This window comes from Bufo bufo, chromosome 3 (assembly GCF_905171765.1).
Source record: "Bufo bufo chromosome 3, aBufBuf1.1, whole genome shotgun sequence".
Taxonomy (NCBI): Eukaryota; Metazoa; Chordata; class Amphibia; order Anura; family Bufonidae; genus Bufo; species Bufo bufo.
This window is the reverse complement of record NC_053391.1, coordinates 590,064,953-590,081,552: the sequence shown is the minus strand read 5'-3', so window position 1 is coordinate 590,081,552 and position 16,600 is coordinate 590,064,953. Positions and strand designations below refer to the sequence as shown.

The following is a 16,600-nucleotide window of genomic DNA, read 5'->3' as shown; positions in this document are numbered from 1 at the left end:
CAAATCTACAAAGAACAAACTCCAGCAACTAAGAGCGGTGACAGACCTAACTCTACAGAAACAACCACCAGAGACCCCCCTGCCACTTCATGTCCTAATGCTTCACATCACTCAACAGAGACCTTCAGAGATGGTCTGTCTCAGATAGAAAGGGACTTCATACAGTTTAAAGAACAGCTGCAAAAAATCTTGGTGAATACAAAAATACCTCACAAGAATATTATGGAGGATGAATCACCATAGATCATATATGTACTGAAAAGGTGACCACTCATAAATGGGATAGCACATTAAAACTTAAATTTTTATATATATCTCTCCTAAAACGGATATCTACCATGGATACCTGAAGGACACAGGAACATGATTTTGCTGTGGTAGGACACCTGGTTCTTTATAATCTAGTGCTGGTTGGCTGCCGCCATGCACCATGATTCTGCCACGGATTTTGAATCATTGATATTAAGGGTAATCTTGGGTTTGGATAATTATTTTATACGAGATATATATTAAGTTTAAGGCTACATTCACACGTCAGTATTTTTCTATATCCCGATTTTCGGTCCGTTTTTTGCGGATCCGTTGTTCCTGAAAATGTTTCCATATGTCATCCGTATGTTATCCGTTTTTTGCGGATCCGCAAAAAACGGAAACATGTATAAATTTCAATAAGCAAATAAAGTTGTTTGGATTTCTTTGAAAAAAAAATAAAAATTAATTAAAATGTAATTTCCAGGAACGGAATCCGCATAAAACGGATGACATACGTGATGACATCCGAATGTCTTCCGTTTTTTGCGGATCCATTGACTTTGTATTGTACCAGGATCCGAATTTTGCAGAAAAGAATAGGACATGTTTTATATTTAAACGGACATGCGGAACGGAACAACGGAAACGGACAGCACACATTGTGCTGTCCGTTTTTTTCCAGGACCCATTGAAAATGAATGGGTCCAGATCTGGTCCAGATCTGTTCCGCAAAAAACGGAACAGATCAGGAAAGAAAAAACGGACGTGTGAATGGACCCTAAATGTGCTAAAAAAAATCTTGGTGACAAAAATGAAAATGACCAAGTAACTAAAGAAATAAACATCCTGAAGTCTGAACAGGCATCAGCCCTGGAGGAAATAAGATGTCAACTACAAGAACTGCTGCAAGAAAACGAAGAGCTGAGTCAAGAGATGGCAAAATTAAAGTCCCAGACACAACCCCTAATCCAGGAGGTGGACTCAGGGAAAGAAAGGGGTGTGCAGACAAAATGAAAGAAAAGCCAAGCAGCTGAGCAGCAGACAGGACACTGACATCAGACAACATGGGAACAATAAGTGACAATGTCCTGATACTGTCCTGATTAGACTCAAATGGCAAGGCGACTCTTCCCAGGAAAAATAGTCTAGAAAAATCCACTGCTCAGCTATAAAAAAAAAAAGCAACATCTGTCATCAATAATCCATATTTCACCAACCCCAACCACATTATCATACATACAGGCACCAACTACCTCCAGGACTAGCAACAGCAGATAGGAGAACAATTGAGCCAGCTAGCAAAGATGAGTTAATTTAAAAGGGAGTAAATCTTGCAGTAAGGGACCTAAACACAAACAAGAGGCCAAGAAGGCAACACAGTTGGTTTGGCAGGGAGTGTAAAGCTATAAGGCAGGCTGTAAGAATGGCCTCAAATGAAAAAAAAAAAAAAAAAAACAACAACTCTGGGTTGAGGGAAGCCTATTATACTGTACAAAGGCAATCAGAATGGTCAAAAATAAAAATAAATGCCACATCTCGAACAAACCCGTCCAACTCCAAGACGTCCTCTAAGACAAATCTTTCTGGGAACTATAGAACCACATGGGGACAAACTGTAAGAACAACAACAACTGGCTCCAGTACTTCAAGGACCTTTACAAAGAAATCCCAAAAGAGGACCAAAGCCCAGAAAAAGAGACTGTGAAAAAAACTGAAGGACATGGAATAAAAAAATCTAATATTTCCAAAACCCTTTGCATACACCAATCACACTGCAGGAGATAACACAAATGATCTCATTGATAAAAGGTAATAAAGTAGCCTAGATAGGATCCTCCCAGAAATAATAAAATACAGCACGCAGGTATCCAGGCCGCAATAGCTTCAATCAAGACTGAAGCTCTTTAATGTTATTCTGAGTGCTGTGGCTACTTCCCTCAGAGCTGGAAACAAAGCCTCATAACCCCATGCACAAAAGCAGAGACAGGTACGACCCAGCCGACTACCAAGGGATGTGTGTCAGCAGCAACCTGGTAACTGTTTAACAGCGTCTTGAATAAAAGGATCTTCAACTTCCTCACCCGTACAATGTCCTCAGCAAAAGCCAAGCAGGCTTCATTCCAAACCACTGCACCATGGACCACATCTACATCCGGCACAGCCTAATTTAGAGCTAACCCAACCCAGACAGGCCAAAGTGGATTCTGGCCCAACAGAAATATTTCACGTGGAATTCTGCAAGCAGAGCTGGGAACCTAGCTGAACCTAGGCCATGTGACCAATGACATCACTGGCCTAGGAAGAGGCCGCAGCACTCACTGGAACGCTGCAGCTTCTTAAAACAGCTGGTTATCAGGGGTCAGACCCCACTAATCAGATATTGATAACCTATCCTCGGGATAGGTCATTAATATTCTACTCCCAGAAAACTCCATTAAATAAAAAAAAAAAACATACTATCCTCACCCGTTTTGCCAGCAGCATTCTCAACGATGTTGGTCTGGTACTTCTGCTGCTACATACGAGCTGAGGCCGGTGATTGGTTGCAGCAGTCCCATGTCAAATTCACACAGGTTATCACTGCACCTGTGCCGGACCAGCACAGAAGATAACAGCACTTGAGAAATGGGTGAGTATATCATGGTTTTTATTTTAAGCAATTGGGGTTGTCCGAGATTTTTAATTATCGCAGTCAACCCTTTTAAGGGAGGCTATCAGTGTAAAATACTAAGAAATCCCCATGTTGGGTTATTTAGAGAATATCTTAAGATTGTGCAATAAGGGATAAAAGTAACACAAACATGGCTATTACTTGCATTTATGTAAATGTATTCTAGTTTCACACACCTGAGGCATCCGTGTATTCATCTGCATTGAGTCCTTGCTCCCCACTCATCTCTGTCGGTATATCAACGAAGCACTTCATTGTTGGAGAATACAAGACTAGCCCCGCACTAGCCTGACGAAGAAGACACTCCAAGTACCTTGGTGCAAAACAAAACAAAAAAAATCTAACTACATCTGAAGGTGTTCAAACAGATACATTTACTTGAATTACTACGATCAATACATTTTTGTTTGGTTTTTAAGCGAATCTACATTGTAATAGCGATAATTGGTTCAATGTCACTAGAACATATAGGGGAGAAGAAGGGAAAAAAGTCAACTAAATCAATCGATCTTTGGTGGGACCGGCTAACTATCTTCTAAGTAAAGATAGTCAAAGGAATGTCTGCCAAAACCAAAGAATTTCAGCAGGACTAGCCGACCATCTACTGTGTATAGGGATGTCCTGGTTCCCTTGATGGAAGATATCAGGGGAAGAAGGATTAGGCATGTTGTATTATAATTTGCCAGATTCTTTGTTCCAAGTGTTAGGGTAAGCAGCTACTGAAGGAATCGAGCAGTGTCTTATTCCCCTTTCCCAAATGAAAATAAATGCAAGCTCAACGAGACTGGCCTGCATGTCAGTGGGAGAGTCAGGTAGAAAGTATTCGGCCAGCAATCTACATGGCCCAACAGTTATCGGGAACAAACCACTCATTCCCAATAATTGCTTGGTCATGAGCAGAGGTGAGGGCATCATTTACATGTACAAAATCACTTACACTGTATGGGTACAAGCGATCGCTACTGTGATTGTTCATCTGCATAGTGCAGAGATCACCAACTTCTGTCACCCCAGGAGGATTCTGGGAGTTTTAGTTTCAAAACAGCTGGAGGTCTGGAGGTGACTGATTCTTGCCATAGTGAATCAGTCCGGGCAGAGAGCTCTTTACACAGAACAATCTGCTGCCCAGAAACGATGATTTTTGGTAGCACATCAACAAAGCTGTCACTGGATGAAAAAGCATGTGAACACTCATCAGGTGACTGGCGGCACCTTTACACGGGCCAATTATCAGGAACGAGTATTTGCACAATCATTCCTTCCCAATAATCGGCCCAACAATCATCAAGTGTAAAAAAGCCTTGAGAAATATGGTCACCTTTATTTTATGGGATTGGACCGAAGCATGTGTTCAAATGCCCACTGGACAGTCTCATGTAAAATGGCACTTACCAGTTGGTATAGATTGCAGTAATGGTCTGCTCCCCATTTGCATCCATTGCCTGTGTTTGTTGCAGAAGGGTATTCCGAATAGCACGGGTGACATCAATATTTACGAGGTGAGCAATGGACTGCAGAGTGCTGAGAAAAGACCGCATTGCGCTCAGGACTTCTGAAGGACGCTGGATCTCCCGAGTATTTGGCTTCCAGTTCACCAAAGAAACCAAGGCTCTAAAACATGCATTTGTAATTGATATTTGAAGCAAACTTATTATTAAAATGCTGTTTGTGTAATATAATTTATTAAAAGAAACTGGTATTTCCTCAAATTTCAGCAGTCTACAGTTCCCTGTTCCCTGTCTGCAGGGTATTTGTGAGCGTTCAGAAACCTCATCTATCAGTAAAAAACTGGCATTCATTAACAGGGGGGGAGAAGAGGAGACCTGGACATTCCCATCTTACACCCGCTCCACGGTATTATGTGGGCTCCATATTGAGTATTATGTGGTTTAGGCATTCTAAGGAAGTATTTTTTGGACACTGAGTAGACTACATGGTAGTATTATTTGGATTCTATATGCAGTTATTATTTTCCATTCTATAGCAGAATTATTTTAAATATGCAGCTTTTAAAATGACAAGGGAAACTGTCTACTATGTTTGCAACCTAGGGCGCTATGTTCACACAGAGTTTTTTTTTATGTGGATTTTGGTGCGGATTCTGCAATCAAAAAACTGTGCTGAAAACGCATGCAAATCGTCTCCATAGATTTCAGTGGGAAAACCGCGTGCTAATTTACACGGCACTGCTTTTCCACTCACGGTTTTAAAAACCACATTTGGTGCAGATTCCACATTGAATACTCATCCAAACTTTTCACTGAAATGGGCAAGATTAAAAAGCACATCAAAAACTGCACAAAAAACATGTCAAACTCTGCGTTGGAATGAAAAAAACGCATCCAAAAAAACACAAGGAAGCAGATTGTCCATCAGTTTATATTCAGCACACAGAAAACGCCATGTGAACATACCTTAAGGGGCCATTCACAGGGAGGATTTTGATGCTGTCATATTCTGTCTTGTATACCATGGCAGAAACCACAGCGTTTTCTGCTGCGATCGTTCACTTCAGATGCTGCTAACCCACTCGCGCTTAGCTCCAGTCAACGGAACTTAGGCACGAGTGGACAACCACCTCGGCTTCAAGTGGGGGATGTCCACACACCACGGCAAGAAGGGTAATGTCTCTTCTTGGTGTGGACCCAGGTGTTAACTGCAGCATTACCTCCCATTGAAAACAATGGGAGGCAGACGCTACATGGCTGCCGCCAAAATTTTGCCACAGTGTCTGTGTCAAAATTCTGGGGCCAAAATACACTATGTAATTGGCACCTAAAAGTGTTTTGTTACATCAGGCTCTCTAAAAATCTATGTTTTCTCATTTCTGGTCTACAGTGAAAAAAAAAAAAAACTACAGTAACAGCTCTACAGAACATAATAGGAGACAAGATGCCTAAGTGGCATGATTTCTTTGTACAGAACAGATGTCTACGGCATATTCAATTTCGAAATCAGGGCTGCATTTATAATATAATATTACATAATTTTTATTTTAATATTACAGTAATTATTGATTAGGGATTACACATGGCAAATTTGCTTATATAGTAAATACAGCCCAATATGAAATGACAAACAATATATATAGTATATCATGCATATTGCATAACTGTGTGCACTGAGACTGCATGTTCTGTTTCAGAGTCATGGGCATTCCAGGTGTCACTGTATGACAACATACAGAATACAGTATATGCTGCACTAGAAGCAATGCTTTTAGGGGAGAATGCCTCTTATTACAGTATAAGATAGTGCACATATTTCTCTGAAAGATAAAAGACTCCACGTGAATCCATATACAGTGGTATGCAAATGTTTGGGCACCTCTGGTCAAAATTAATGTTACTGTGAACAGTTAGGCAAGTTGAAGATGAAATGATCTCCAAAAGGCATAAAGTTAAAAATGACACATTCCCGTTGTATTTTAGCCCTTTCCCGACCAGCCGGGACTTTAAAGATAGCGCCCGCTTTCAAGCAGAGCGGGTATCATTGCCCCCGGGTGCCCACTATTTTGAACAGCAGGCACACAGGACTAAGGTCAGTAATGCCGATTGCGGACATTTAACCCTTCAGATGCCGTGGTCAAACATAACCATGGCATCCGAGTGAGCAAAAACCCAGAAGCATGCAATTCTGGGAGTGTTCTGGCTTCCCCTGGCGAGGATCAGGGGATCCGGATACAATGTGGGGCAGCTTCTGTCCTTCTGAGTGAACAGAAGCTGCCGCACATTAGTTCTTATTGAGCTCCTGTTGGTGGCAGGGTTCCATAGGAACATAGTGGGTCATTTATTAAGACTGGCATTTTTGTGGTGCGGATGCAAGAGAGGTTTTCCTCTGATAACTCTTCAAGGCCATATTTGTGCAGTTGTCGATGAACAGTAGAACAATGTACCACAATTCCAGAGTCTGCTAAATCTTCCTGAAGTTCTTTTGCAGTCAAGAGGGGGTTCTTATTTGCCTTTCTAGCAATCCTACAAGCAGCTGTCTCTGAAATGTTTCTTGGTCTTCCAGAATTTCTCTTGAGCTCCACTGTTCCTGTTAACTACCATTTCTTAATTACATTTCGAACTGAGGAAGTGTCGACCTGAAAACACTTAGCTATCTTCTTATAGCTGTTCCCTGCTTTGTGAGCTTCCACCATTTTCAGATTGTTAGGCAGCTGCTTAGAAGAACCCATGCCTGCTGTTTTTTGGGACAAGGTTACAGGAGTCTGGGTATTTATAACGATTTAAAATTTGCATCACCTGTCCTTTCCTAATGCTGATTGTGAGCAATCCTTAATCTTACAAGCTATTTAAGGTCTGAGACTTCGGCCAAAGTTATCTGAGCGCTCATATCTCCTTGGGTTCCCATACTTTTGAAGGGTACTTCTTTCCTTTTTTTACTCTAAAACTGTACAAAACCAAAATAATACACCGATATTGCTTAAAATGTTGAAAAATTTGTTTTGTCTTTAACTTTTGGAGATCATTTCATCTTCAACTTACTTAACTGTTTACAGTAACAATAATTTTGACCAGGGGTGCCCACATTTTTGCATGCCACTGTAACTATATATAATCCGCTACTCTAAGTGCATATATTAGTATAACAGTATCTAATGATTATTTATGACATTACCACGACATACCGGCCAAATTTGTTCTCTATGTTTGAGCTCAGGTACTCAATTGGCGTTACCACATGGTCAAATATCATGATTTTCTGCACATGATTTAAAGACATGCAGAGTTCACAGAGTGTAAGGTGAAGCTTGTCCATGCTGAAAAAAAATACAGAAAAATGTATATAAACCCAACTTATACATCAATGCAGTAATACAGCTCCATCTTGAAAAAAGAAAACAAACAACAAATCTACCTTTGCATTTACATGCAGCAATCATCTCCTCTGAATGGCTGCATGTATCACTGTGATCGCTTGTCCCCATATAGATTCAATGTTTTCCGGCAGCAGACTCGTGTTTACACAGGACAATGTGCTGCCAGCAAATTATGATTTTACATGCCACATAAGTATAATCACCAACAGATACTCATTTGTTGGGTGATCAGTGGCACATTTTGATAGGAAAAATATCATATGCTCATTTACGATAATTGCCCTGTTGCCTGGTTGGTGTAAAAGGGCCTTAAAGGGGTATTCCCATCACAGACAATGGGGGCATATCGCTAGGATATCTGGGACCCGCACCTACAATGAGAACGGAGTGGGGAAATGAACGGAGGGCGCACTGCCATTCGTTTCTATGGGGCCGCCGAAAATAGCCGAGCCAGCTGGCTCGGCTATTTTCGTCTGCCCCATGGAAATGAATGGGAGCAGGAGCCACTTGTGGGCGGTGCGCTCCCATTCACTTCTATGGGAGCAGCGCTTGGTGGTGGACGGACCCCGGAAAATCTGGGGTCCTCCAGCCACAGCTCTCCCCGCTTCGTTCTCGTTCGTTCTCAGAGGTGGGACCCGCACCTATCAGACAATGGGGGCATATCCTAGCAATATGCCCCCATTGTCTGTGATGGTGATACCCCTTTAAACTTCTTTATTCACTTCCAGTAGATAAGATTCTATCTTGGTGCACAAGTAAAGGAGTGCTCCGAGGGGTCTAGCACTGATTTACCCCTTTCCTACAGATTTTATCCATAATCTATAAACTGTCAGGGAAGTAACTAGTGCAGACCAATGTTATGCTATATTATGTTGTGCATACTGTATGTGCTGTTGATTCACACTTTTCAGAGGAATGTATTGGTTGTCAGAGCTGTAACATTCCACAGCACTGGTAGCTCAGAATGCCTCCTGGTTAAGCCTCATTCACACGTCAGTGTTTGGTCAGTGATTTCCATCAGTGATTTTGAGCCAAAACCAGGAGTGCAGCCTCCACAGACATAAGGTATAATGGAAAGATCTGCACCTGTTCTGTATTTAGAGCCGCACCTGGTTTTGGCTCACAATCACTGATCGGCCGGGATGATTCACGAACGCGCGTTCGCTATAAAATGTTCGCGAACCGCGCATTCGCGGTGGGCCCCATTCACTTTAATGGCAGACGAACCTGAAAAACCTTTAGGTCATATTTGCAGCCAGCAAACACTTACTAGAAGTACACAAATAGTCCCACAACTTGGACAGTGATATACCAGAGGGGGATCATTGGCAAAAAATTTTAATCAGGGGCCATTTTTATGCGTCTTAAAGGGAAACTCTCAAAAATGTGCCCTGCTGGAGCCTAGAAATGTTTTATTTCCTATCAGTTTGATGTATACAAATGTGCAGAACTCCACGTTTTTGTATCCTGCAAAGTACATTAAAAAAATGCATACGTTAATAAATTTTCTACCATGGAACTGTATGGTGAACGGACGCCACTGTACGGCATCAGTCTGAGGCATCTGTTAACGCATACATTTTTGGTATGCATTAAATGGATGGCAAAAATAGGATGTGAACCCAGCCCTAGTGTCAGAATAAGCACCAGTACACAGCGGAGCAGCGTGGGGGAGAGGGACGGCCGCCATGTACTGACAGAGCGCTGCCTGGTCCCGGTGGTCAGGAATGAGGACTGTGTTTCCCAAGAATCATTTTCTACTGGGAAATACAGGGCACAGTATAATACACTAGAATCTATATAATATAAAGATATTAGCCCTACCCACGAACAATAATACGATTAGGTGGTCATTTATTATAGAGAAATACGACTATGTTAGGCGTATTTCTGACACAGATTGTGGCGCAAAGGTCCTTAGCACTGCAATCTGCATATTTTTCCCGCTCATGCCAGGTCTAAAAAAGGATGGCGTGGGCAGGGAAAGGGATACAGTTATGGCCATCAAGTTAATGGATACCACTGCCATACATTGACCGGATAACACCTCTGTACAGTGACTGGATAATACCGCCATACCGTGACCAGATAAAAGGGTATAAGAGGGCATAGTACAGGGAATGACTAGGGGCACTGCACAGGGTGTGGTTAGAGGGCACAATGCAGGGTATAAGGGAGCACAGTACGGGGTGAGGGGCACAGTACGGGGTGGGGGGCACAGTCACATGACCCTGTGACATTAGAAAGTCCTTATAGTGAATGGGGTTCATACGCCACCATAATGAGAGGCAGAGGAGTGAGATAAGGGTGTGATTATGTGGCTAGAGATAAAAAATGTAACTGTCGGCCAGTACAGGCCCCAAAAATTAGGCAATAGGTATTAACATGACAGCAAAGAACTTTGGATTCTGTGGCTGGAGGTACATTAGGCGTTCACAGAATAAATATGTAACTGTCAGCCAGTACAGGCCCTCAAAATTAGGCAACAGGCATTCACTTGATAGCAAAGAACTTGCGGCAGGAGGGATCCGACAGGCTGTTCACCCTGTCGGATCCGTCCTTCCGCTATTTCGCCGTGCTGCCGGACCGCCACTCCGTCCTCATTGACTATAATGGGGACGGGGCGGAGCTCCGGCGCAGCACGGCAGTTCGCGGTGAGAGGCCGTCGGATTAAAAAGTCGGACATGCAGGACTTTTAGTCCGGCGGCCTTTCGCCGTGCACTGCCGTGTTGTGCCAGAGCTCCGCCCCCGTCCCCATTATCTCTGGCACAACGCGTTTGGTACTACCCCCCATTTGGAAGGCACATTGACAGACCGAGGCAGGTATGGACAGCATGTTATGAAATATAGAACCGCCTAAGAAAAAACCTCTACTGCACGAACGATATCCAGTGTCACTACAGGACCGCGTGTACTCAGAGGCTTGCCGCGAAATTCAAAACCAAACAAACCAGCCCTTGAGACCGGAACCCCCATTCCTAAAGAAGGGAGACCGCGTCGAGGGGCATGAAGTCCATCTAAAAGACCTCCCGGTAAGACTGTGCTAATCTTATTCGAAACTGAGCGATCGCATTTCTGTTAAAATACAGCGGGACGCCGCTGTTCGCATTTAGTGAGTGGGACGCTGCTCCACATGCTACTGATCTTCATCAAATTATATTTGACTTTTAATCTTGATTAGCGCTAAAAATCGGACAATACCTGGTACATTGTCTAAACTTTCGACAAACCTGATGTTCTATTTTTTATGAATTTTATCACATCGAACTTCCTATTGAATAATCTCTGACTGTTTGGATTTATGCTAAAAATCGGAGAGCACCTGACATATTGTTTGAACACTCGAAAAACACTCGATTAACTGAATTTTATTATATCGAATTCTCTTGCTATATCGAAGTTTATTAATCAATTTTATTTTCGAATATTTATATCGAATATTATAACTGCTTGAATTTTTTCCACTTGTCTTGGTGTGATTCCTTTTAAACCATCAGAGATTCCATAGATCATCTGGTTTTTAGGAATAACATCAACGACTGGGATCTTATATTTATGTATAAAATTGTATTGTTTTTACTTTAGAGTTTATTTTTAGTATATTAACATTGTTATTTATTATTTGAATCATACTTTACCATTGACCTCTGAACCAAATATTTTAAACTTATTTTTATCAATAAAGATCACTTTACTTAAGAGAGTGCCCCACTACTATTAATTTATTTAACAGCATTATCATCACCTTCCCCACCACTGACATTAGAGATCTCGGAGTAGGCAGCAACAGCGGGGACCACCCTCCTTGGGCTAATCTGGGTACTGTCGTCAGACTTCTGGGTGGTGGCCGTTGCTACCTCCTCTTCCTCATCCGATGTCAAGAATGGCTGCGCATCGGTAAGGTCTGGGAATGGATGGGAAAATAATTCCTCTGACTCGAGTGGAGGGGCTATGGTGGTGGTGATGGTGTCTTTAGGGGTGCACACAGTAGAGAGTGAGGAGGGTGCAGATACAGAGGATGAGGAGGGTGCAGAAGTGGAAGGCTGAGTGAGCCACTCAACCAACTCTGGTGCGTCCTTTGACATAATCGCACGCACCTTCTCCAACTTCCCACTTAGGCTATGGCCTGGTGCACCTGCCCAACCGCTACCACCCCTGCGGAAAGGCCTGCCTCTTTTTATTTTGCCACTATTACTCGCCAAAAAAGGCTTTAGAACATATAACTGCACCGCTGAACGGCAAATAGGCCCTTAATTTTTTACACTTATACACGCCACAGAAGACTTTAGAACATATAACTGCACCGCTGATATATTTTTCTTTTGCCACTAATACACAACAAAAAGGGCTGTAAATTTTGCACTTCACCACACAACGGCTAATAAGTCCTTTTTTTCCCACTAATACAAGCACAAGGTCAAATAAGACGTAGAAATATTTCCTTGTAATAAACCCTGTTAATGCCTGTATCAAACAGCACTTGCACCCTAATATGAACAGTTTGCTGGAATTACAGAGCTGTATAATGGGAATTTGGATCCCCAGTCAGTGCAGCAAGGTGTAATAGGATTGTTCCTATTAACCAAGCTGTAACCTTCCCCGACTGAACCCTGTTCAACATAAATGCTGTGGAATGATTCCTCCCTATCCTTTACCTACACCTTGAATAATCTTTCCCTGCACTTGTAAATAGTTTTTTTTACCACAATGATGATTTTTCTATCAGTGTCCCTACCGCCCGCAGACACGTCTCTCCCTGCACTAAGTACACTGGTGAATGGAAGAATTTAAGATGGTTAACACTATTTATAGGGCTGTGACTTTACAGGGGCTGGCTGGTTGCTGATTGGCTGCATACATGGCATTGTGTGGTGATCCCGCCTTCCCAAAGTTCCTTGCTCTATGTCCTTACACGTGCAGCAGCCATTTTAGGAAAAAATGCGATTCGTTACCACGAAGCGTTAGGAAATTCGGATTCGGTGCGAATCGAATTTTTCCTGAAATTCGGATTGAATTCCACTTTATCAACTTCGATTTGCTCATCTCTAGTTACAGTACATCACAAGAACTGACCTTCTTTCACACTTTGTTGAAGATTTGAAAATATACAGGTGAAACTCGAAAAATTTGAATATCGTGCAAAGTTCATTTATTTCAGTAATGCAACTTAAAAGGTGAAACTAACATATGTGATAGACTCATTACATGCAAAGCGAGATATTTCAAGCCTTTATTTGTTATATTTGGATGATTATGGCTTACAGCTTATGAAACCCCAAAGTCACAATTTTGAGGTACCCTTTGCTCAGGGGGTATGGATTAATTAGCTGACTAGAGTGTGACACTTTAAGCCTAGAATATTGAACCTTTTCACAAAACTCTAATTTTAAGCTGCATTAATGCAATTCCTTTTAATTTGCATTACTGAAATAAATGGACTTTTGCACAATATTCTAATTTTTCGAGTTTCACCTGTATGTGTCTTGAAAAATCTCCAGTTTACATCCACACAGATTCTTTGCATAGTGTGTGGTAGGTGAAAATCCTATTAACAAACTTTATTTACATAAATGTTCATGCACATGACCGTGCACACGGCATGCTGTCTGCGTCTTTTGCGGCCCCATTGAAGTGTATGGGTCCGACCAACAATAAATGTGGATTGGGTGTGGAAAAAAAAAAAGCTAAGAAATACACACTTTGTTGTTACACTGCGATCTTTCCGTTGACTTTCGGTCCCTGGTTTTTCTCTTTCCGGCTCTGCTTTCTTAGGTGGTGTTTTTTTCAGTCTCTTGTTTCTGGCTTTGGTGATGGTTGCTGCACAATGTTTTGGTAGCAACTGGAAAACAACATGCCTGGTGTTAATTTAATTATATTATTATCACATTTTCAGATATTGAATGAGACACATGGCCTCCCTTATGTTATTTTCCACCTACATAAAGATCATGAAGATATATCTTTAAAATAGATGTCTAAGATCGGAGAAACAAGTTTGTTTATTTCCAGAAACAGTGTCACAGGATGCATCTGGTAATGCAACTCAACCCCCTTACTTTATTGGGGCTGAACTGTTATACTAGACTTGACCTATGAATAGAAGTGGCGCTGTTTCAGGACAATAAGTAGACCCTTTTTTCTAATCCTTTACATCCCTTTTAACCACAGTTTATAGCAATCAGACTCTAGCGGGAACTTTAATCTATCAATAGCTGTGTCTCAAGTACCATTGGTCTTACATTTTGGTTGTGGTAAAAGGCAGCAGGATCTTGGTAAGTAAAATGTTCAGTGTATACTTCCCTAGGCATAAGCCTTGGCAAACGGGAACTATATATGTTATGGCTCATGCACATGGCCGTTGGTCGGCCATTCCATGCATTGGGGACCTCAATTTGCGGTCCCCAATGCACAGGCAACATTCCGCAGATGGATTCAGACCCATTCAACTTGAATGGGTCCATGATCCGTCCGCACCACAAAAAAATAGAACATGTTCTATTGTTTTGCGGTGTGGAGGCACGGAGAGAAACCCCATGGAAGCACTCCGTAGTGCTTCTGTGGGGTACCGTGCCTCCATTCCGCACCGGACCTTCGGGATTGCGGACCCATTTAAGTGAATGGGTACGCATCCGTGATGCAGGATGTACAGGGCTGGTGCCTGCATATTGCAGACCCATTGCCCGGCCGTGTGCTTGAGCCCTTACACTGGAATTGCACATTATTTTGGGTGAATTCACTGAACTGTGGTAGTCGTGGCTAGTTCGGTTAGTGCTCATTACACGGGTTCAGGTAGGACAGTTTCATGGTCCTTAACCACCTCAGCCCCCAGTGCTTAAACACCCTGAAAGACCAGGCCACTTTTTACACTTCTGACCTACACTACTTTCACCGTTTATTGCTCGGTCATGCAACTTACCACCCAAATGAATTTTACCTCCTTTTCTTCTCACTAATAGAGCTTTCATTTGGTGGTATTTCATTGCTGCTGACATTTTTACTTTTTTTGTTATTAATCGAAATTTAACGATTTTTTTGCAAAAAAATGACATTTTTCACTTTCAGTTGTAAAATTTTGCAAAAAAAAACGACATCCATATAGAAATTTTGCTCTAAATTTATAGTTCTACATGTCTTTGATAAAAAAAAAATGTTTGGGTAAAAAAAAAATGGTTTGGGTAAAAGTTATAGCGTTTACAAACTATGGTACAAAAATGTGAATTTCCGCTTTTTGAAGCAGCTCTGACTTTCTGAGCACCTGTCATGTTTCCTGAGGTTCTACAATGCCCAGACAGTACAAACACCCCACAAATGACCCCATTTATGAAAGTACACACCCTAAGGTATTCGCTGATGGGCATAGTGAGTTCATAGAACTTTTTATTTTTTGTCACAAGTTAGCGGAAAATGATGATTTTTTTTTTTTTTTTTTTTTTTCTTACAAAGTCTCATATTCCACTAACTTGTGACAAAAAATAAAAAGTTCTATGAACTCACTATGCCCATCGGCGAATACCTTGGGGTCTCTTCTTTCCAAAATGGGGTCACTTGTGGGGTAGTTATACTGCCCTGGCATTCTAGGGGCCCAAATGTGTGGTAAGGAGTTTGAAATCAAATTCTGTAAAAAATGACGAGTGAAATCCGAAAGGTGCTCTTTGGAATATGGGCCCCTTTGCCCACCTAGGCTGCAAAAAAGTGTCACACATCTGGTATCCCCGTACTCAGGAGAAGTTGAGGAATGTGTTTTGGGGTGTCTTTTTACATATACCCATGCTGGGTGAGATAAATATCTTGGTCAAATGACAACTTTGTATAAAAAAATGGGAAAAGTTGTCTTTTGCCAAGATATTTCTCTCACCCAGCATGGGTATATATAAAATGACACCCCAAAACACATTCCCCACCTTCTCCTGAGTACGGAGATACCAGATGTGTGACACTTTTTTGCAGCCTAGGTGGGCAAAGGGGCCCATATTCCAAAGAGCACCTTTCGGATTTCACTCATCATTTTTTACAGAATTTGATTTCTAACTCCTTACCACACATTTGGGCCCCTAGAATGCCAGGGCAGTATAACTACCCCACAAGTGACCCCATTTTGGAAAGAAGACACCCCAAGCTATTCCGTGAGGGGCATGGCGAGTTCCTAGAATTTTTTATTTTTTGTCACAAGTTAGTGGAAAATGATGATTTTTTTTTTTTTTTTTTTTTTTCATACAAAGTCTCATATTCCACTAACTTGTGACAAAAAATAAAAACTTCCATGAACTCACTATGCCCATCAGCGAATACCTTGGGGTCTCTTCTTTCCAAAATGGGGTCACTTGTGGGGTAGTTATACTGCCCTGGCATTCTAGGGGCCCAAATGTGTGGTAAGGAGTTTGAAATCAAATTCTGTAAAAAATGACGAGTGAAATCCGAAAGGTGCTCTTTGGAATATGGGCCCCTTTGCCCACCTAGGCTGCAAAAAAGTGTCACACATCTGGTATCCCCGTACTCAGGAGAAGTTGAGGAATGTGTTTTGGGGTGTCTTTTTACATATACCCATGCTGGGTGAGATAAATATCTTGGTCAAATGACAACTTTGTATAAAAAAATGGGAAAAGTTGTCTTTTGCCAAGATATTTCTCTCACCCAGCATGGGTATATGTAAAATGACACCCCAAAACACATTCCCCACCTTCTCCTGAGTACGGAGATACCAGATGTGTGACACTTTTTTGCAGCCTAGGTGGGCAAAGGGGCCCATATTCCAAAGAGCACCTTTCGGATTTCACTCGTCATTTTTTACAGAATTTGATTTCAAACTCCTTACCACACATTTGGGCCCCTAGAATGCCAGGGCAGTATAACTA

The 16,600-nt window shown here is 41.8% G+C and overlaps 1 protein-coding gene across 1 annotated transcript in view; it reads right to left on the bottom strand.

Annotated features, from left to right (window-relative positions):
- Positions 1-16,600, bottom strand: part of NCKAP1L (NCK associated protein 1 like) — a 341,608-nt gene that overhangs the window by 216,113 nt on the left and 108,895 nt on the right. The window contains exons 19-22 of the mRNA XM_040425859.1: positions 13,448-13,587; positions 7,557-7,688; positions 4,316-4,534; positions 3,100-3,236 (exon numbers count right to left, since the gene is read on the bottom strand). Coding sequence (XP_040281793.1) covers positions 3,100-3,236; positions 4,316-4,534; positions 7,557-7,688; positions 13,448-13,587 — 628 coding nt within the window. The remainder of the gene's footprint in view (positions 1-3,099; positions 3,237-4,315; positions 4,535-7,556; positions 7,689-13,447; positions 13,588-16,600) is intronic.